At 53.1% G+C, this 21,400-nt stretch overlaps 2 protein-coding genes across 5 annotated transcripts; one reads left to right on the forward strand and one right to left on the reverse strand.

Annotated features, from left to right (window-relative positions):
• Positions 1–660: 660 nt before the first annotated feature.
• On the reverse strand, positions 661–7,349 carry PIH1D1 (PIH1 domain containing 1). 3 transcript variants are annotated; one of them, XM_055551326.1, is made up of 10 exons: positions 7,216–7,349; positions 5,882–5,975; positions 5,433–5,499; positions 4,044–4,223; positions 2,548–2,609; positions 2,374–2,455; positions 1,628–1,757; positions 1,323–1,398; positions 914–1,057; positions 661–783 (listed from the first exon to the last, which is right to left on the reverse strand). In XM_055551326.1, the coding sequence occupies exons 2-10, from the start codon at positions 5,969–5,971 to the stop codon at positions 742–744; spliced, it is 873 nt and encodes a 290-aa protein (XP_055407301.1). In that variant the 5' UTR covers positions 5,972–5,975; positions 7,216–7,349; the 3' UTR covers positions 661–741. The 3 variants fall into 3 exon arrangements, with proteins under 3 accessions (XP_055407301.1, XP_055407302.1, XP_055407303.1); XM_055551327.1 differs by lacking the exon at positions 7,216–7,349 and adding an exon at positions 6,107–6,231; XM_055551328.1 differs by lacking the exon at positions 7,216–7,349 and adding an exon at positions 6,083–6,228.
• ALDH16A1 (aldehyde dehydrogenase 16 family member A1) lies at positions 7,327–21,396 on the forward strand. 2 transcript variants are annotated; one of them, XM_055551323.1, is made up of 18 exons: positions 7,327–7,458; positions 12,679–12,781; positions 13,186–13,312; positions 14,290–14,468; positions 14,554–14,631; positions 14,723–14,904; positions 14,989–15,141; positions 15,856–16,041; positions 16,232–16,327; positions 16,527–16,663; positions 16,832–16,937; positions 17,023–17,147; positions 17,495–17,662; positions 17,941–18,142; positions 19,542–19,727; positions 20,068–20,190; positions 20,516–20,579; positions 20,763–20,895. In XM_055551323.1, exons 1-17 carry the CDS (start codon positions 7,369–7,371, stop codon positions 20,537–20,539), a joined length of 2,265 nt encoding a protein of 754 aa, XP_055407298.1. In that variant the 5' UTR covers positions 7,327–7,368; the 3' UTR covers positions 20,540–20,579; positions 20,763–20,895. The 2 variants fall into 2 exon arrangements, with proteins under 2 accessions (XP_055407298.1, XP_055407297.1); XM_055551322.1 differs by lacking the exon at positions 20,516–20,579 and having other exon boundaries at positions 20,763–21,396.
• The last annotated feature ends 4 nt before the right edge of the window (positions 21,397–21,400 follow it).

Genomic DNA, 21,400 nt, shown 5'->3' on the forward strand with positions numbered 1-21,400 from the left:
GAAACAGTTGGACAGACTTAGGGAGTGAACAACTTCGGGTCAGGCATTGTCACACTCTAGGGTACATCGCACTAATGAGAGTAACACTGAGTATTGGGGACCACCAGAGGAGGAAACCAGGGAAAATCAGAGAAAACCTGAAGAATTGAAAGGCTTTCCAGGGAAAGTGCACTAAAAAGGAAAATTGGGAGGGTGGGGGCAAGGTGTGGGTGGGAAGTCAGATGAGCCCTGTGAGGGCAAACGAGATGTACTGGAGTAGATCTGGGTAGGTGTACTGGAGAAAAGGATCCTACGAAGGGGAACTACAGAAAGGTGCAAAAAACCAGTGTGGTTCACCGTGATTAGCCTGAGTGACTGGAAGATACAAAATGGAGTATGAAGGGGACCGGATAGCACAGAGCCTTGAGTGCTTGGCGGAGGGGCTTGGACCTTCTCCCAGGGGTGCTGGAGAGCCAAGGAGGGGCCGTGAACAGGAGCCGGGCAAGGTCAGCCCTGAGACCTTGTTGGGGACAAACAAGGGGTAAGACAAGAGGTCAGGAGGCCAGGGAGAACATCCGGGGAAGAGGACGAGGCCTGAGCTGGGGCAGTGACCTCTACGGGACTCCAGCCCAATGTCCATCTTCCCTCCCATTCCCCATGTACTCCTAGCCACACACAAGACAAAGGCAAACATCTTTTATTTCAGTTTTAGAGAAGCCACCAGCCTCTCCCCTCAACACAGAAGCACAGGAAGACATCCGGTCAAGAAGGCACTGACAGAAGGGGCATCGCCACCATCAATTGCTGAGGAGAGAAAGCGGAGAGAGGATTCAGAGCCCAGGGGTCCAGTCCCCTGCCCCCTCTTCCCTCAGATCCAAGAGTCTAGGCCTCCCAGGGTTCCTAGCTTCCCCAAACCCCCAGCCCCCCAAGGTACCTTTCTCTTCTGATGGAAGGCTGCCTTGCTCTCATCACAGTTGATACGCAGGGGGATGTAGGTATCCAGATGGTACAGCTGCTGGAGCCCCCCCATCACCAGGCGATTCTCCCCGACTTCCAGCGACAGCCCCAGAGCACCATCCTGGAGGTGTGCGAGAATCAGCCCACCCGCAATCCCTGAGCCACCAGGGATACCCCGGAAACAGGTGGGACACAGTAATACAGGTCTGAGCACTGTAAGGACAGCACCAGAAGTGGGCCTAAGGACCCCAGGGAACAGAGGAGGCAGCTAGGCAGCTGGGTTCACGGGGCAGCACTAGCCAGGCTCACACTGGTCTGGCAACATTTGTTGCAGTCTCTCCCATCACTCCTTGTCCAAGACCCCAGACCTCAGGGGATGCGCTCACCAGTTTGGGGAGGTCGATTTCAGCCAAGAGGAGGTCAGGGGCCTCCAGCCAAAGGCTCAGGTGAGGCTTCTCAGGGCTGGGGAGGAACAAGACCCAGAATTCAGGAGAGCCGCCAGGGCTTGGCCAGGACTATTGCCTCTCTTTCTCCCTCCCAGCCCTGGGGCCTCAGGACACCTTCCCGGGTGAAATTCCACTTCGCTTCCTTCAGTGTTCCCAGAGCCCCAGGATCCCGTCCCGAAGTATGGAGCGAGATATTACAAAGAATGTCGGGGAGACAGGAGATAGGGGCCCCATCGAATGCTCACCCTGCCTCAGGTCTCGGGGAGCTGGGCGTGTGTAGGTTCTCCAGCTCCTGGATCCGAGGACGCTGCTGGGAGCGGATATTTTGCTGGGAGATGGAGCCTAGGAAAGGTCTGTTCTTCAGTATGCGCCACTCTGAGGGGAAAGAGCACAGGGTCAGAGGTCACATGAGTCCAGGTTTCCTTCTTTTCTTTCTCTGCAGGGGAAGAGGGTCCTGTGCTGGGAGAGCCTCACAGGAGAGGCTCCGCCCTCTGCCTAGGAGGCCCGGGGTCTGACCACACCCGCAAGCTAGACTTTAGAAAGCCTGTCTGCATTAGCCCCGCCCCTTCGGGCTCTCCAGACCCCGCCCCTTCTCTGAAATCCTGGGCCTCTTTCCCTCTCCTCCCAGAGCCCTCTCCCCGAACTCTACAGCCCAGAGTGCATGTGCTCAGTCTCTTCAGTCATGCCCAACTCTCTGCGACCCCGTGGGCTGTAATGTGCCAGGCTCCTCTGTCCATGGAATTTTCCAGGTAAGAATACGGGGGCGGGATGCCATGCCCTCCTCCAGGGGATTTCCCCGAGGCGGATGGAACCCGTCTCCTGCGTCTCCTGCAGTGTAGGTGGATTCTTTACCGCTGAGCCACCTGGGAAGCCCCCTACAGCCTAGAGGCTAGTATAATCCCTGCCCACACTAGTCCCACTTCACACGGGAGCTGCCCCCGAACTGCACTGGGCCTGGCTCCTCCCGGTGGCTCTGGCCCCACCCCCTCACCTGGATTCAGCTGCAGGCCGTATTTGTCCTCAAGGCCCTCCCTGGCGATGGTGATCACGAGCTCTCGCAAGAAATCGCTGTTCTAGGGGTGAAGAGAGGGAAGAGATGCGGGAGCGCTGAAGAGGTGGAGGGAGAGGCCCCGGCCCAGGCCTCCCCCGCAGCCCCGCCCCCAACCTGCATCCTCCGGAAGAAGTCGCTGTTGACAGCTACGTCGTAGGCGGTACAACCCTGGCCTTCTGCGGGGAGAGAAAGGGGGTGAGACCCCCCAGCCCTCGGTGGGAACCCCAAGGCCCAGACACAGTCAAGGAAAACACAATCAAGGAAAGCAGCCACAGACCCAGAGAAACCCAGAGACAATCAGCAAGTCAAAGACACCAAACTTGCCAGTCTGGACTCATACCCACCGCCTCGTCTCCAGTCTCTTCCCCTCTGGCCCTTTCCCACCAAGTCCCAGAGCTCACCCTGTTCACCCTCCCCAGTTCACAGTCCTCCCAGGGCTCCCCAGCGCCACTGGGGGAAGGTTGAGTTCTTCAGCCTGGTGCTGGAGGCCCTGCGTGGTTAGTTCCCTTCCAGCTGCAGAGAATTTCACTTCTCCCGCACTTCGTCCCTGTAAATTTCCTCCCATCACTACTGTTCACTGACCAATTCAATCATTTCGCTGGCCTCTGGACCCCTCTCTCCTCTCTGCCTAAGACCCTCTTCTCTATCTTGGCCTGATGAACTGCTCTGATTCCTTCCAATCTTATATCCAATGTGTCCTCCTCCAGGAAGCCTTCCCTGATCCTTTAGTGGGAGTGAAGAACCCCCTCCAGCCCAGCACAAAATCACACCATATTGAAATCGCATCTGCCTCCTTTGCCCTCATCCAAGACTGAGAGTTTTTCAAGGACAGGTTCTGGGTTTTGATAAGTGCCTACTCCCCAAGGCACTGGCCAAGGCATCATCCCAAAGGCTTGATGGGGACATATGTGAATTGAAAAAAACAAGGATACAGAGACAGAAACTCAACAGAGACGAGACAAGGCAGAGACATAGAGACAGGGGAGAAGGGTGCAGGAGAAAACAGGGGTGAGTGAGAGCTCGCCAAGGACTAGAGTCAGATCAGCTAATGAGCACCTGCTCAGCCCCACCATCTCCTGGGGTGAGGCACAGAGAAGTGCCAGCCTGGCCAGTTGAGTAGAACCAGGACTTCCCAGTGAGATTGTGGATATCCAGGAGGTTAGAGGGAGAAGGCGATGGCACCCCACTCCAGTACTCTTGCCTGGAAAATCCCACGGACGGAGGAGCCTGGTAGGCTGCAGTCCATGGGGTCGCAAAGAGTCGGACACCACTGAGTGACTTCACTTTCACTTTTCACTTTCATGCATTGGAGAAGGAAATGGCAACCCACTCCAGTGTTCTTGCCTGGAGAATCCCAGGGACGGGGGAGCCTGGTGGGCTACCATCTATGGGGTCGCACAGAGTCGGACACGACTAAGGCGACTTAGCAGCAGCAGGAGGTTACAGATATGCCTTGGGGAAAAGGATCAGATAGGGGGTTGAGGGCGCGGGGGAACAAGTTTCTAGGTTCTGAGGGTGGTCCCAGGTCCTGGAATCTTTGGTCCTAGGGAAGAAAGGATCATGGGGGTGGGGGTGGAGGGTAGATTCCTGGGTCTTCTCAAGGCACTGACTTGCATCCAGTTCCGCATGTGGCTCTCCCAGACTCATGGGGATGCGAAACCCAGCCTGGTCTTCCTCCAGCATTTGAAGCAGCTCATCCTCAGTCAAGTCAGCCGGTGGAGGAATGGAGGGAGAGTGACAGATGTTGATGAAAACCTTCCCTTCAGCTGAGTTGGTCTTGATGCAGAAACCTGGTGGGAATGGGTTTGTCCTTGACCATCTGTCTCTGCGTGGGTCTCAGTGTCCATCCTTCTTTTGATCTGTTCCCCCTTCTTGAGTATTAGTCCTCCACTTTCTGGGTCTCTTCCTTGGGATTTCTGATTCTCTTTGAATCTCTGGCCCCCGAGTCACCCATTCCCTCTAACTCTTTTTAAAAATTTTATTGGAGTATAGTTGTGTTATTTTCTGCTACACAGCAAAGCAAGTCAGTTCTACATATATACATATTCACTCTTTTTTAGATTCTCTTCCCATACAGGTCATTACAGAGTACTGAGTAGAGTTCCCTGTGTTACACAGTAGGTCCCTATTAGGTTTTGGGTGTTTTTTTTTTTTTTACTTTTTGGCCACTCTTAGTAGCATGTGGCGGAGAATGCAATGGCACCCCACTCCAGTACTTTTGCCTGGAGAATCCCATGGACAGAGGAGCCTGGTAGGCTGCAGTCCATGGGGTCGCTAAGAGTCGGACACCGCTGAGTGACTTCACTTTCACTTTTCACTTTCATGCACTGGAGAAGGAAATGGCAACCCACTCCAGTGTTCTTGCCTGGAGAATCCCAGGGACGGGGGAACCTGGTGGGCTGCCATCTATGGGGTCGCACAGAGTCGGACACGACTGAAGTGACTCAGCAGCAGCAGTAACAGTAGCATGTGGGGTCTTGGTTCCCTAACCAGGGATTGAACCTGAGCCCTCTGCCGTGGAAGCTTGGAATCTTAACCACTGGACTGCCAGGGAAGCCCCTAGTTATCTATTTTATATATGTGTGTGTTAGTAACTCAGTCGTGTCTCTTTCCAACCCCATGGACTGTAGCCTGCCTGGCTCCTCTGTCCATGGAACTCTCCAAGCAAGAATACTGGAGTGGGTTGCCATTCCCTTCTCCAGGGGATCTTCCCAACCCAGGGATCAAATCCAGGTCTCCCGCAATGCAGGCGGATTCTTTACCGGCTGAGCCACCATATAGTAATATACATATGTCCATCTCAATCTCCTAATTTACCCCTCTCCCCTCTTTGGATCTCAGTAACCTCCCTGCTTTCTCTGGGTCTCTGTTCACTCTCACCACCCTAGGCCTCTATACCCCGCTACTGTGTCTCCTTCCCCCCTCCTCTCCCTATGCTCCCTGTCCCCAGCTCTCTCTGGGACTCTATCCCTCTCTCCTTGGGTTTCTGTCTTTCTCACCAGGTTGCGGCTGTATCTGTGTGGATTCCGGTCTGCTTGTCTGGTTTTGCTGGAGCTCCTTGGAGGCCTGTATGAAGAAACACAATTTCCAGGTTTGGCATTTGTGCTCTCAGAACCCCCTCATTTTTTCCTCAAGGGTTCAGTGAGTACTGTTTACCTATATGAGCCAGGCAGGGCCTAAGACATACTATGTCCCCTTCCTACTTTGAGGAACCTGAAGAACAACCCCAATCTTACTCCCATTTCATCCAAAGAGTAGCAAATTTAAACAACTACAACTCCCATAGGCCCTGTTGCCTCCCCAGTGCATGCTGGGAACTGTCGTCCCCTTTCTTAGCGCGCGCATACACGTTCACAAACCACACCCCACCAAAAAAGAAAAAAAAAAAAAAAAAAAAAAAAAAAATCCCCTGAATCCCCTGGGACCCAGGAGTCCATTCAGTCTGCACCTGCAGCAGCAGCTCCTCGAAACGCGACGTCTCAGCGCCCATCGTCTCTGCATCGTTCAGCTCCGGCACCAGCAGCTTCGAGTCGGCCATGGCCCTGCAACAGACCTAGGCGTCCTCAGCAACCCCGACGTGGGGGAACCTTCACCGGGAACCGAACTCTGAGGCCTGCTTCCCGGCCCTCAACCGACTCCCGACACCCACAATTCTGTACGAAGATCTGCGAACCTGTCCTGAGACTAATTTCACTCAAACCAGATACTGCGTCAAACCTCTCGGGAGCCAGTATCTCTAGACTAAGTGCCGAATATGTAAATAACAACCCCTCTTCCGGTCTCTGCGTAACCAAGAACTCGGGTAGGCCACACTTCCTACTACCGCAAAGCTCTTTCACCAATCCTACAACCGCATTCCTAATCACAGACCAATCCAGTCTAAGTCTGTAGCCACGCCACTATCTCAACCAATCAAAACTAAATATTGGTAGTCACAAAATGACACACTTCCTGTGTGGTTTAAAGCCACACTTCCGCCCCTTCCCGCCAGCCACAGAAGCTACACTTCCGCCCCTTTCCGCAGCCACATCTGGCCAGATTACTGGGCAAAGCTAGCACACTTTTAAAGCCTTAACCTCAATGAAGTGAAAGTCGCTCAGTCGTGGCCGACTCTTTGTGATCCCATGGGCTGTAACCCGCCAGGCTCTTCTGTCCATGGAATTCTCCAGGCAAGAACACAGGAGTGGGTTGCCATTCACTTCTCCAGGGGATCTTCCTGACCCAGGGATCGAACCTGTGTCTCCTGCATTGCAGGTGGATTCTTTACCGTCTGAGCCACCAGGGAAGCCCCTTTACCTCGGTGTCTATCCTAAAAGACTCCTGTCTGATCTCAATCACCTCGTCCTCAAGAGGTAGATTCGATTCTCAAGTAAAGGTATTTCGAACTGAAATCACACTTTCGATCTCCAATATGAACAGGGTGATGGGAAGACACCAATTCGGCCACTCTTCTAAATCTGAAGGCCTCGGAACTATTTGAAGGCACTCATATTTTCGTTCTGGGCTTCCCCGCTGGCTCAGCGGTAAAGAATCAGTCTGCAATGCAGGAGCCGCAGGAGACAGGAGTTCGATCCCTGGGTTGGAAAGATCCCCTAGAGGAGGGCATGGCAACCCACTCTTGTATTCTTGCCAGGAGAACCCCATGAACAGAGGACCCTGGCGGGCTACTGTCCATGTGATCGCAAAGAGTCGGACACGACTGAAGTGACTCAGCACACACATTTTCATTCCCCCGCCTTTGAGCACTGCGCATGCTCCAAACTGCACTTCCCACGCACAGACCTATAAGCGGAGTAACGGGGTGCCAAGGCGGAGTTACGCCCTTTGTCCTGTAGCCCCGCCCTTTGGGCTAGAGGGGGCGGTGCTGCCCTTCGGACCTCCAGGTTCCTTCGGGCAGAGAGCCCCGCAGTCCGTGGAAAAAGGCCTGAGAGAGTGATGGCTGCGACGCGCACAGCATCGCGGGCCTGCGAGATCTTCACGACGCTGGAATATGGACCGGCACCAGAGAGCCACGCATGCGCACTGGTGAGGGCTTGCCTGGATCCGCGCTGCCTATACCCCTTCGCGGTCTTCAGGGCCTAGTTTTGCGCGCGGACTCCCGTGATCCACCGCGGCAGCTCAGCAGCTCCGCCCCCTCGGCTCCCGCTGCTCCTTAGGATCCAGGCTGGAGGGCGTTCCCTTGGCCTTTGACGGTTGTTGTCTCTTTGCTGTTTAGTCTGTTCTCGCGAGTCTTCGTGCCTGTTCTGTTCCACGCCCAAAGACTCAGTCTACCGCTTCTCCGACTATTCAGAATCCGTCCAGTGGGTCCTGTCGTTTTTCAGGGTCCCCTCAGAACCTCCTGTGATCCCCGCGGACTCAGAATTCCTGTGGCGCTCAGAATTCTGAGGGCGCTCAGAGCCTGCGTAGATTTCCCGTGATTCCTCAGAACATCCTATGGCTCCCGGGGTCCTAGAATTCCAGGAGGAGGTCTCCTTTGACCATCTGGAGACCTCCAAAGAGCCCCCGGGATTCCTCAGCCATCACTTCAATACTTGTGAAGTTCCTATAGTCTCAGGAACTCTCAGAACCCCAGGATATATCAGAACTTACTATAATTACCTTCGACCCCGCAAAATAATCTCGTGGGGCTCCAGTGATCCCTCAAGAGTCCCCCAGAACGCTCTTGGGGTTCCCTGTATAAGTAGTGAAAGTCGCTCAGTCATGTCCGACTCTGCGACCCCATGGACTATACAGCCCATGGAATTCTCCAGGCTAGAATACTGGAGTGGGTAGCCTTTCCCTTCTCCAGGGGATTCTTCCCAGCCCAAAGATCGAACCCAGGTCTCTCTCCCGCATTGCAGGCGGGGTCTTTACCAGCTGAGTCACAACAGAAGCCCAAGAATACTGGAGTGGGTAGCCTATTCCTTCTGTATCAGTAGAGTGCCTCAAATTTTCTATACAGGTCCCTCAGAATCCCCCATGGAGCCATCCTGATCTCATAGGGCCCTCTGGCACCCACGTGTGAGAAGCTTGGGCTTCTCTGGATGGAAAGAGGAAGAGGTTAGAACAGTGGTTCACATACGTGGAAGAAGATAAGACCAGAGCCTGGTGTGGGCTGTAGAGATGGGGAGGAGGGGATGAGGCAGAGATGCAGGAGGAACAGGGTTTGAGATACTGAGAGGGCAAGGACAGTGCCTTGTGTCTGGCCCTGTCCTTGTCCTCCCACTTCACCCAGGAAGAGTAGGGTCGCAGAAAGGTTGGGCTTGGTTATCACATAGCTATGATGAGAGGGACCTGGGGACAGCCTTGGGTCATGTGTAGGAGTCAGATACTGCCTGTGCCTGGGCCTCAGGTCTGGAGACAGGGAGCTCACAGAAGAAAGAGAATACAACAGTGGGAATGAAAAGATTATTTAGAAATGTAGTGTAGGGCTTCCCTGGTGACTCAGCGGTTAAGAATCTGCATGCAATGCAGGAGACGTGGGTTTGATCCCTGGGTCAGGAAGATCTCTGGAGGAGGAAATGGCAACACACTCCAGTATTCTTGCCTGGAAAATCCCATGGACAGTGGAGCCTGGTGGGCTATGGTGCATAGAGTTGCAAAGAGTTGGACATGACTGAAGTGACTGAGCATGCACACAATAGACTCAGATAAGTGGATCTAGGATGGAATACAGAGAATTCCCACAGTTGGAGGTCGGTTAGAGATAGATTATCCTGAAATAGTAATAATGGCATAATACTCAATAAATCGCTTATATTTGTTGGGTGCTTTCTATGTGCCAGCCTCTGTGCTTAGCAAATGCTTAGTCACTCAGTTGTGTTCAACTCTGCGACCCCATGGACTACAGCCCACCAGGCTCCTCTGTCCATGGGGATTCTCCAGGCAAGAATACTGGAGTGGGTTGCCATGCCTCCTCTAGGGGGTCTTCCCAACCCAGGGATCGAACCCAGGTCTCCCACATTGCAGGCGGATTCTTTACCGACTGAACCACCAGGGAAACCCCTGTGCACAGCATATCATTTAATCCCCAAAACGGTTGTGAAAGGGGATTATTGTCATTTGGTGATAGCACACAGAGGCTTAACGAGGTAAGTAATAGGCTGATGGTCAACACAGCGTAAATGTCAAACAGATTTGAACCTGAACCCTGGATTCCAGAGTCCATGGGCCCCCACAACTCTCACCACCACCCCCTGCTGCCCTGCAGCTCAGCCTTACAGTCTGTGGACCAGATTCAACCAGCTAACATGTTTTCTTTGGCCTGAACTTTATTTTTTTTAAATGTGCATTAGTGGACAACTAATTTCAAGTAAACATCCGGGATTCCAGCTTCTCTTGAAAATAAAATTCCAAAGTTTGGCAACCTTTGGCTCACATTCCCTGACAAATACCATCTGGATCCAATAGCTAACCGTCTTTTTAGACAAGTCCTGAGTTCTTAGTCTCTACCAGTGGCCTTTTCTCACCCCAGCATGGCCTGCCAGGACCTTGTGGAACATTCTTTCCAGGTTTTGTTTTTCTTTGGGGGCGGAATTTTGCAAACTTTCACAGAGTACTTAAATTATGAACTCTAATTCACCCATCACTCAATGTCAACAGTCATCCAGTGTTGTAGCTCTTTGTTTTCTCTTTTTTTTCCTGGAGTGATTTAAAACCCGATGACCTGTTAACTTCTCATAAATATTTGAATCTTCATTCCTAACAGATAAGGACTCATTTTGCAACATAACCACCAGGCCATTTTCACATTAGCAATATGAACAGTCATTCTTTACTATTGTCTAGTGTCCAACTCATGTTCACACATCCCCAGCTTTTTCCAAAATGTGACTTTCCATGGGGGCCTTTGAATTCGGAACTTCTGAATTTTTATTTTACTTAAAAATTGTTGAAAGAGAAATGAGGGCATTTCCCTGGTGGTCCCATGGTTAAGACTTTGTGTTTCCACCACAGGGGCTGTGGGTGCAATCCCTGGTCGGGGAACTAAGCCTGGCATGCTGCATGGGATGACCAAAAATAAACAAATAAGAATAATAATATTTTTTAAAAAAGAGAAAAATGAGGACTTTCCTGGTGGTCCAGTGGCTAAGCTTCTGTGCTTCCAATGCAGGGGGTGTGGGTTCAATCCTTGGTCAGGGAACTAGATCCCACATGCTACAACTAAAGATCTCGCATGCCACAATAAAGATCGAAGATCCCACGTACCCCAACTGAGACCCAGTGCAGCCAAGTAAAGAAATAATTTTTTAAATCTTATTAATTATAAAAAAAAGTAAACAAAATGAGAAAGCCTACCTGGTAGAGTAAGAGAAAAATCAGGAGACTGAGGCATTGGGGATGCAAAGAGAAAACAGTCTGCAGAAAGAAAAAAGTAGGAAGGATATCTTAGATTTAGCAAGCATTTGGGGAAGACAGGACCAGGGAGAGAAAGAAACAGGAAGCAGAGATGGTGAAATGCAGTAAAATTAATAGAAAGTCTTAAGTAAGTGCCCTTCTGAGCATATAACACATAGTGATCCATTTAATTCTTACCACTGACCTGTGACATAGGGAGGGACTGATTATCCCCATCTTCCAGATGGGCTAGCCAAGGCCAGAGTATTATAAGATCCAGGCTAAGAGTGCCCTCACACAGGAAGATGTGGAAGCCACCTGACTTAAAAGTCCCACCTCCCAAAGAGACCCTGTAGCAGTGGTACAGCCCATAGACATTGCTTCCAGGGTCCTGGCAAGGGACATGTCCAGCGTAAGAATGCGGAGCACTCCAGGAACACTCAGTTGCTGTTGTTGTCCTTGTTGTCCCGTTGCTAAGTTGTGTCTGACTCTTTGTGACCCTTGCTCAAATTCATGTCCATTGAGTTGGTGATGCTATCTAATCATCTCATCCTCTGCTGCCCTCTTCTTCTGTTGCCCTCACTCTCCCGGCATCAGGATCTTTTCCAGTGAGTCGGCTTTTCACATGAGGTGGCCAAAGTATTAGAACTTCAGCATCAATTCTTCTGGATTGCTTTCCTTTAGGAGCAACTGGTTTGCAAGGAGTGATCTTCTTGCTCTTCTAGGAACTCTCAAAAGTCTTCCCCAGCACCACAATTAGAAAGCATCAATTCTTCGGCACCCAGTCTTCTTTATGGTCCAACTCTCTCATCCATATGTGACTACTGGAAAGCTTTGACTTTGACTTCCGTATAGCTTTGACTATTCGACTTTTGCTGGCAAAGTGATGTCTCCCACTGGATTTTTATGGTCTATTCCCAGTTTTCCCAGTCCAGGTGTAGTGGATCAGTCAAGGGTCAATGTTGTCTAGAAATATAACTAATTTTATCAGATTTCCAGGGAAATCATTTCTTTCTTTTTTTTTTTTTTTTTCTTTTTAGCTGCATCGGGATCTTAGTTCCCTGACTAGGGAGCAAACCCACGTTAGAAATGCAGATGCTTAACCACTGGACCACCAGGGAAGTTCTAGTCATTTCTATTCAAGAAGGTCATTTCTCCATGGAGAAGAAAAAGTTTTATTAATCCTTTGTTCGCATTCTCCATGTGTAAAAGTCAATAGGACATCCTTCATACACTGCTGGTGGGAAATGTAAAGTGGTTGCTATGGTAAACAGTTTGATGTTTCCTGCATAAGTTACTCTGAACATTGCTACATGATCCAGCAGCTCTGGGGTACATGTACCCAAAAGAAGTACACAGGTATTCAAAGACTTGTACATGAATGTTCACAGCAGTACTATTCACAATAGCCAAAAGGCAGAAAATAACCCAAATGGCTATCAACTGATGAATAGATAAACCAAATGCCATCACTCCAGACAATGGAATATCATATCAAAAAAAAAAAAAAAGCTTGAGCTGAATAAAAGTGAAAACACAACATATCAACTTAAAAAACAGAATTTAAAAATGGTGAATTTAATGTTTTAAAGTGGTAAGGAACCTGCCTGCCAATGCAGGAGATATAAGAGATGCAGGTTCGATTCCTGGCTTGGGAGGATCCCTTGGAGAAGGTCACGGCAACCCATTCCAGTATTCTTGCCTAGGGAATCACATAGACAGAGGAGCCTGGCAGGCTATGATCTATGGGGTCACAAAGACTGAGTGATTTATCACACATATATATTTATATGTATTTTCTTCCTACACAGGAAAATAACTGATGAGGTAAAAGGGGCAGATATTCCTCTCCCAGAGGACTCTGGGTAGGGGTCCAGCTCCCCCAGCCACCTCTCAGATCCCTTTCCTAACTGTCTCCACCTCCTCCAGGCCTGGTTGGACACCCAGGACCGGCACTTGGGTCACTATGTTAATGGACAGTGGTTAAAACCGGAACACAGGAGTTCAGTGCCTTGCCAGGATCCCATCACAGGTATATGATGTCCCCCAGACGTGGGAGGGAGAGGTATCTATGGCCCCAGGCATCCCCACCAACAACACACCAGTCCCTTTGCTCACGGCCCTGAGGGCAGGGAGCAGCTGGTGGGAGAAGAAGGCTGAGATTTCTGGCTCCTTTTGATAACAGTCCTCCTAGCTATGGTCCTAAGCCCCTGTGGACACTTTTAAAGTTGCTGTCTCATAAAATCCCATCCTTATCTGTGGGCAGACCTATATAGATTTATCCCCATTTGTCATGATAAAACTGAGACCCAGAGTGGGGCAGGGGACCAGCTTTACTGCCTTGGGCTACTCCTGGGCTCCAGAAATGTCAGCCCCCTCTAGTTCTGACAAAGGCTCCCCCACCTTCCAACTGGGTCCCCCCATTCATCTCCCTAGGAGAGAACTTGGCCAGTTGCCTGCAGGCTCAGAGCGAGGATGTGGCAGCAGCTGTGGACGCTGCCAGAGCCTCGTTGGAGAATTGGAGCACGCAACCCGGAGCGATTCGGGCCCAGCATCTGACCAGGTGATGCGCTCGAGGTGTGGACCCCAGGGGATGGAGACGGATTTGAGAACGAAGACTCTTCCCCAACATCACACTGAATTCATTGGCAGCTCAGGCTCGTGTTCCCAGCTTGCCTTTGAGCAGCTGAAACATCCATTTCCCACTGTTTGCTGAGATTTGTAATGACAAAGCCTGATTCCCTGAATATCCTTGGGACTTTTCAGGGCACAATTTCTCAACAGCTCCTTGGGGCTGGTGAAGCCCCCAAAACCTTTTCTTGGGTTTTTTAAATATTTATTTGGATGTGTCGGGTTTTAGTTGTAGCATGATGAGTGTGTGCTAAGTCGCTTCGGTCGTGTCCAGCTCTTTGTGACCCTATGGACTGTTGCCTGCCTGGCTCCTCTGTCCATGGGATTCTCCCAGGCAAGAATACTGGAGTGGGTTGCCATGCCCTCCTCCAAGGGATCTTCCCCACCCAGGGATTGAACCCACATCTCCTGCAGCTCCTGCATTGCAAACTGATTCTTTACCACAGAGCCACCAGGGCATGCGGGATCTTTAGTTGTGGCATGCAAACTCTTAGTTGCGGCATATGGGACCTGGTTCCCTAATCAGGGATTGAATCTGGGCCCCCTGCACTGGGAGTGTGGAGCCTTAACCACTGGACCACCAGAGAAGTCCCACCCCAAAACACTCTTGGGGGAGTTAGAGACAAAGATGCCATTTCCCCAAAGAACAACTGAGATTAGAGGTTAAGCTTTCATTTCCTGGCACCTTTGGGGGAGGTGGCCAAGATCTTTACACAGCAACCTGAGGTTTTGAGTATTTCCCAGATTACATTTCTCATCAACCTTTGGTGCCCTCCACCCCTGGTCAATAGTGTGGGGATGCCCCAAGGGCTCCTGGGAACTATAGTTCAGGGACACAGCCTGTGTTCCAAGACTCTACCTGGCCAAGGGGCGGTGGGAAATGGGCATTCCCTGCTGCCTGCTCCACAGGCTGGCCAAGGCGATCCAGAAGCACCAGCGGCTGCTGTGGACCCTGGAGTCCCTGGTTAGCGGACGGGCCGTTCGAGAAGTTCGAGACAGGGATGTGCCCCTGGCCCAGCAGCTGCTCCAGTACCACGCGGTCCAGGCGCACACCCAGGAGGAGGCGCTGGCAGGCTGGGAGCCCATGGGTGAGCCGCAGGAGTCCCAGCCCCTAGCCCCCACCCCCCTCGCCCTCCCCCCGGGGCCTGTGCCCAGTCTCCTCTGTTCCTGCAGGAGTGATTGGTCTCATCCTGCCCCCCACCTTCCCCTTCCTGGACATGATGTGGAGGATTTGCCCTGCACTGGCTGTGGGTAAGTGGTCGGTGGGGTCTGGATCCCGGGTCTGAGGGAGGAGGGGTTGGGAGTCTGGACTCCTCGGTCTTGAGCTACCTACTTCCCCCAGGCTGCACTGTGGTGGTCCTGGTGCCCCCAGCCTCCCCGACACCCCTCCTCCTGGCCCAGCTGGCAGGGGAGCTAGGCCCATTCCCAGGAATCCTCAATGTGATCAGCGGCCCTGCCTCCCTGGGGCCTGTTCTGGCTGCCCAACCTGGAGTCCAGAAGGTGGCCTTCTGCGGAGCCATCAAGGTATTTGGAGGCGGGGGGCAGGGCCATGGCTGGGGAGGGGCCAGCATGCTCCGCCCCCTGCTGAAGGCTGTGTGACACCCCTAGGAAGGACGCGCCCTACGGCGGACCCTGGCAGGCTGGGGTCCCGAGCTGGGACTGGCATTGGGGGCTGAGTCGCTCCTGCTGTTGACGGAAGTGGCGGATGTGGACTCGGCCGTGGAGGGTATCGTGGATGCAGCCTGGTCTGACCGCAGCCCGGTGAGACTCCTGCACCCGTGGGCCCCCCATCCTGGGGGCTGGGCATGTCCGTCACCAGAGCTTGGGGCTGCCTGTCTTCTTTCATTTTAATTTTCAGTTCTTTATGGCTTCAAACTCTTATCTTTACACCATCGCATGTGCCGGACATCGCCCCTCAAGCTTCTGAGTCTCCACGTTCCTGCCTCTCCTGGTCCTGCAGATGAGGGGGCTCTGTGTCTATCTTTCATTGTTACTTTAGTCGCTGAGTCGTGTCCAGATCTTTGCGACACGATGGACTGTAGCCCGTCAGGCTCTTCTGTCCATGAGGTTTCCCAGGCAAAAATATTGGAGTAGGTTTCCATTTCTTCCTCGAGGGGATCTTCCCAACCCAGGAATCGAACTCATGTCTTTTGTGTCTCCTGCACTGGCAGACAGGTTCCTTACCACTGAGCTACCTGGGAAGCCGCTATTGTTCTTTAGGACTCTTCCTTTTTCTAAGTGTCCACGTCCTAGATTTCTAAGCTCTCTGTTCACTCTGCGTCACCAGCTTTCTGTAACTCCACATCCCGTCTAGAGTTTGGAGCCTCAGGGAGTCTCCAGGGTCCTCGGCCTCTTCGCCCAGACCCTCCTCTGACCTTTACACATATGTCCCCCCATCTTGGCCCTCTGTGGGTCTGTGGCCCGTCCACGTGGGCCCTGAGTTAGTCCACTCTGACCCCTCCCTTCTCCTAACAGGGGGGCCTCAGGCTCCTCATCCAGGAGGCTGTGTGGGATGAGACGATGAGGCGGCTCCAGGAGCGGATGGGGCGGCTTCGCTGCGGCCGCGGGCTAGACGGGGCTGTGGACATGGGATCCCGGGGGGCTGCCGCCCGTGACCTGGCGCAGTGCTACGTGCGCGAGGCCCAGAGCCAAGGTGCACAGGTGAGCCAGGGTACAGACTCTGGAGTTCCGGGGGAGGAGGGGCCTGAGAGCTCACTCCTGGGTCTGGGGGAGGAGGGGCCGGGGGGCTGGACCCCTGGGTCTGAGGGAGGAGGGGCTGGGGGTCTGGGTCCTGGTTCCCTGGGGAGGAAGAACCGGAAGGGACTGGCAGGTCTTTTCCTCTTTCTCCCAGGTCTTCCAGGCTGGCAGTGAGCCCTCAGACAGCCCATTTTTCCCCCCGACTTTGGTCTCTGATCTGCCTCCAGCCTCCCCATGTACCCAGGCAGAGGTGAGCCCTTTAGGTCCCAAAGGCCCTACTCCGTCCACCCATCTTCTGCTGGGCATGGGCAGCAGCAGCACACAGAGGTCGCCGGGGTGGCCATTTGGACTGGGTCTGGGGGCTGCTAGCTGTGGACCCCTAAGGTGTCATGGGGTGTTGGAGGGAGGGACCAGCCAGGCCCTCTGAGCCCCTCTGTCACTCCCTCCAGGTGCCATGGCCTCTGGTGGTGGCCTCCCCCTTCCGCACAGCCAAGGAGGCCCTGGCTGTGGCCAACGGGACGCCCCGCGGAGGAAGTGCCAGCGTGTGGAGCGAGAGACTGGGGCAGGCCCTGGAGCTGGCCTACGGGTCAGTGGACGCCTGCTGGGGCACACAGGGGGCCTGCTGGGAGGCCCCAGCTTCCGTCTCCATGTCTCCCCCCTCTGTGGGTCTCTCCCACCATCCCATCCTCACCTCTCCGACTCACCACCCCCCCAACTTTCTATGTTTCTCTCTGACATCTCCTGCTCCCCACAGGCTCCAGGTGGGCACAGTCTGGATCAATGCCCATGGCCTCAGGGACCCTGCAGTGCCCACGGGTGGCTGCAAGGAGAGCGGGTCCTCTTGGCACGGGGGGCAAGATGTGAGTACCCACCTCCCTGCATGGCACCACCCCTTCATCTACCTTGTGCCCATCTCACGGCTTCTTGACACTGCCCCTCTCCCAGGGTCTGTACGAGTATCTGCGGCCTTCAGGGACCCCTGCCTGGATTCCCTACCTGTCCAAGACTCTCGACTATGATGCCTTTGGCCTTGCTCTTCCTTCAACCCTACCAGCTGGACCTGAAACAGGGTGAGCTAGTGTAGGGACTACAACTCCCAGAATTCGTGGAGGGTGGAGGGGAAGAGGGGATCCTCCCCGGACTGAAGGGAGGGTCTTTAGGGCCATGGAGGAGGGGTCCCTAAGTCCCGCTGAGAATTGCTTTCTGAGTCTTAACTGCCTCACCCACAGCTGCCAGGCCTGACAAAAGTCTCAGTTCCGCTCAATGAAGTTCTGTGGTCCCCCAGAGATTCATGGGGCCAGGAGTGCGGGGTCCCGCAGAGGCTTGTGGGAGCCGAAGTGGTCCATCCAGGGAGGGGTGAGGGTGGGTTCTGGGCAGGGGCGGCCCTGACCCATCCCCACCCCTCATCCTCTTGCAGCCCAGCACCCCCCTATGGGCTCTTTGTTGGGGGCCGTTTCCAGGCTCCTGGAGCCAGGAGTTCCAGGCCCATCCGGGATTCACAGGGCAGTCTCCACGGCTATGTGGCTGAGGGCGGAGCCAAGGATATCCGCGGTGCTGTGGAGGCAGCTCACCAGGCCGCCCCCGGGTAAGTTGGAAGGGGGAGGCGGGGTGCATCGCTTGAGATAGGCCAGGGGTCATGGGGTGTTAAAGGACAGGGTCTGAAACCCCAGGGCTGGACTCCAGGATGTGGAATCTGAGCTCTCAGAGCTGACAGGATGTTTCCAGCCCCTCACTTTCCTCCCTGGGCAGACGGGCAGTGGGGCCTGGATCACCAGGCTAGGGCCTGTGAACAGAGGTGGGGCACTGGGAAGAGCCAGGATGAGGAAGCCAACCCCCAGTGTGCACGGTTGCGTCCGCCCACAGCTGGATGAGCCAGTCCCCAGCGGCCAGAGCGGCCCTGCTGTGGGCCCTGGCGGCTGCGCTGCAACGCCGAGAGCCCAACCTGGTCTCAAGGCTGGAGAGGCACGGCGTGGAGCTCAAGGTCGCCAAGGCGGAGGTGGAGCTGAGCGTGAAGCGGCTTCGGGCCTGGGGGGCCCGGGTCCAGGCCCAAGGCTGCGCCCTGCAGGTGAGAGGGGTCTGTGGGCCAGCAGACAGAGCAGGCAGTCTGGAGTTGGGTTAGAGCAAGGGGTCCGCAAAGAGCCAGACTGGAGGTCCAGTGGCTCTCTGGAGCCTGCTGGTGGGACCATCCATGGGACAACTCCTTTGGGAAACAGTTTGGCACTTTCTTAAAAAATTAAATACACTTTAAACATGATTCCTAGGTATTTATCTAAATAAATGCAATTTCTAGGTTTTATCCCAAGAAAAATAAACACATGTATCCATACAAAGACTTATGCACAAATATGTATAGCAGCGTTATTCATAGTAAACCAAAAAAGGAATGCAAATGTCCCCAGTAGGTAAATAGATAAACAAATTATGGTCCATCCATACCATAAGGACTTCCCTAGTGGTCCAGTGGTGAAGACCCTGGGCTTCCAATGCAGGAGGTGCATGTTTGATCCCTTTCAGGGAACTAAGATCCCACATGCCATGTGATGCAATTAAAAGATTAAAAAAAAAATCTTTTTTTAAGGCATCCATGCAATGGGGTCCTACTCACACTCAGGAAGGAACAAGTTACAGCATGTGTGAAGCTTAAAATGGTTATGCTGAATGAAAGAAGCCAGATAAAAGAGTACAGACTGTATGATTCTATATCTAGAAAATCCTAGAAAACACACATTAATTTATAAAGAGAAAGCAGATCACTGGTTGTCTGAGGACAGAGACAGAGGGTTCAAGTAGAGGCAGGAAGGAAGGGTTTTCCAGGGGTACAAGGAAATTTGGGGGTGACGTTCATTATCTTGATTGTGGTTGTTGGTTTTGTGGGTGTATACATATATCAGAACTCATCAAATTGTACTCTTAAAAGTGTGTGCAGTTTAGGTGAATTCCCTGGCGGTCCAATGGTTAAGGCTTCCTGCTTCCGTGCAGAGGGTGCGGGTTTGATCCCTGGTTGGGGAACTCAGATCCCACATGCCTCGAGGTGGCGGAGCCAGAAAAATAAAGTGTGTGCAGTTTAGTGATAGTCAATTATTAATGTAGTCAGGAAAACCTTAAAACACATACACACACACACATGCAAACAAGCCCATAGGCCAGGTTTTGAGATCTGTACACATGTTAACTTATTCTATCCTAACAGCAAATCTCTGAGGTAGGCACTATTATTATACTCATTTTATTATTTTTTTTTTTTTTATTATACTCATTTTAGAGGTGAGTGACTGAGGCACAGAGAGGTTAAGTAATTCACCCAAGGTCACACAGCTGATGTGAGTGTCTATATTATGATGATTGGAGTTGTTAGGGAGAAGCAAACTGGGGGTGAGAGGAGAAAATGGGCCAGTGATAGAGAAGGTTGGAGGAGGGTAGTCAGCTCCCCTGCTCTGCCCTTGACCTCCTGCCTGTCCCTGCAGGTCGCAGAGCTGAGAGGCCCCGTGCTTCGGCTGCGGGAGCCGCTGGGCGTGCTCGCAATTGTGTGCCCGGATGAGTGGCCCCTGCTTGCCTTCGTGTCTCTACTGGCCCCCGCCCTGGCCCATGGCAACACTGTGGTCTTGGTGCCCAGCGGAGCCTGTCCCATCCCTGCCTTGGAGGTCTGCCAGGTACAGTTGCCCACCTGCCTGCTGCCGCTCCCAGCAGCCTGGGGAGCAGCAGAGGGGATGAAAGATGCCCCATGGCTTGCTCCTGCAAGCTCTCACTCTACCCCCCTTGGTAACCATGGTAATCCACATCCTGGTACCTGAGCCTTCAGTCCTTGTAGTCCCAGTGATGGTTCTCTCCAGACTGTGAGCCTTTATCAGTCATGACCCCAGTCCTGACCCCAGTCATTCCTGCCACGACCCCCATGGCCACTCCCTAGATGCTCACTGCTCACCCTCCCGACTGCCCTGATTGTCTCTGACTCCCTCCCAACCCTGGATGACCCATTCTCCCACCCGCTAGGAGATGGCCACCTTACTGCCAGCGGGCCTGGTGAATGTGGTGACAGGAGACCGGGACCACCTAACCCGCTGCCTCGCCTTGCACCAGGACATCCAGGCCCTGTGGTATTTCGGATCTGCCCAGGTACTTTTTGTTTTGCCATCTCCAGTGTCTTAAACTTCACCAACAAACTCTACCTTTTCTGGGATCCTGGCTGCACCCCCTTAGAGTTCCCATTGCTAAAGGGGAGAAACTTCTTGGCAGCTAGGTTCTGAGGTCCTGCCCCTTTAGAGCCCCTGTTACTAAGGAAGAGGATCTCCTTAACAACAAGGGCCTGATGCCCAGCCCAAAGACCTACTCTCATTGGACAACCCATTGCTAAGGACCACACCCTAGCAGCAGAGTCAGAAGCCTACAGTCCACCCTCTTGGTCTCCTGATAGTAACAGATGGAAACTCCTTGTCAACAGTTACCGCTGGCCCCATCCCTTTGAGTGTGGGCTGTTACGGAGAGAAAGTTCCACAGCCATAAAGGTCAGCCTTGTTTCTCTCAACATCTGGAAGGTTTGCTTGCTGGGAGCTGAACTTCTAGCCACAGAGCCTAGGTCAAGGGTCAAGCCTGTCTTCTGTAATAGCCCTTGTTGCTAAGGAAGCATGTGCTTAGCAACCAAGCCAGTAGATATGCTGACCATGCCTCTCTGCCTCTCCCCACACCAGGGCTCCCAGTTTGTGGAGTGGGCCTCAGCAGGAAACCTCAAGCCGGTGTGGGTGAACAGAGGCTGCCCACGGGCCTGGGATCAGGAGGCTGAGGGGGCAGGCCCGGAGCTGGGGCGGCGGGCAGCACGGACCAAGGCCCTATGGCTGCCCATGGGGGACTGATTGCCCAGCACTCCCACTCCATCTCGGACAGGGAAGACATGGACCCCAACTGACGCCAGACATCTGGAACTTGCCTTAGTATGGTTCCCGTGCCCTCCAATAAACTCTGACCAATCTTGGCTGTGCTTCTGAGGGGAGGATGGGAGGAAATAGCAACTTCTGGCCTATTGAGGCCATTTCATTCAGAGACTCAGCAGCCCTGTGGGCTGGCTCCAGGACAACGCAGTGCTTGTGAAACAGATAAAGGGGACGCAGAAGCTTTGGACGGGGCTCTAGGGACTCTTGTCTCTTCTCGTCTTTTCCATCCAGTGGCTCCTGCTCCCTGGCTTTCTCTTAAGTATGCCTTGCCTCAAAATCTGTGATGTGCTGGTGAAAAGTAAACTGCAAACACACACACAAAAGCAATTATACTCCAAAAAAAATAGTAAAATACAGTGGCTTTCTGGAATAAAATAAAATCCCTGGTAAGTAACTTT

Source organism: Bubalus kerabau, chromosome 17 (assembly GCF_029407905.1).
Source record: "Bubalus kerabau isolate K-KA32 ecotype Philippines breed swamp buffalo chromosome 17, PCC_UOA_SB_1v2, whole genome shotgun sequence".
NCBI classification, from domain to species: domain Eukaryota; kingdom Metazoa; phylum Chordata; class Mammalia; order Artiodactyla; family Bovidae; genus Bubalus; species Bubalus kerabau.

What these genes read in the sequence shown, in the direction of transcription:
- PIH1D1 (XM_055551326.1), bottom strand. Translation starts at nt 5,971, where the DNA reads ATGGCCGACTCGAAGCTGCTGGTGCCGGAGCTGAACGATGCAGAGACG. An exon ending in TCGAGGAGCTGCTGCTGCAG is followed by an intron (nt 5,500 to 5,881) that starts GTGCAGACTGAA and finishes TTCTTCATACAG; the next exon opens with GCCTCCAAGGAGCTCCAGCA. An exon ending in ACAGATACAGCCGCAACCTG is followed by an intron (nt 4,224 to 5,432) that starts GTGAGAAAGACA and finishes CATTCCCACCAG; the next exon opens with GTTTCTGCATCAAGACCAAC.
- ALDH16A1 (XM_055551322.1), top strand. Translation starts at nt 7,369, where the DNA reads ATGGCTGCGACGCGCACAGCATCGCGGGCCTGCGAGATCTTCACGACG. An exon ending in CCTTCTGCGGAGCCATCAAG is followed by an intron (nt 14,905 to 14,988) that starts GTATTTGGAGGC and finishes TGACACCCCTAG; the next exon opens with GAAGGACGCGCCCTACGGCG. An exon ending in GCTCACCAGGCCGCCCCCGG is followed by an intron (nt 17,663 to 17,940) that starts GTAAGTTGGAAG and finishes GTCCGCCCACAG; the next exon opens with CTGGATGAGCCAGTCCCCAG.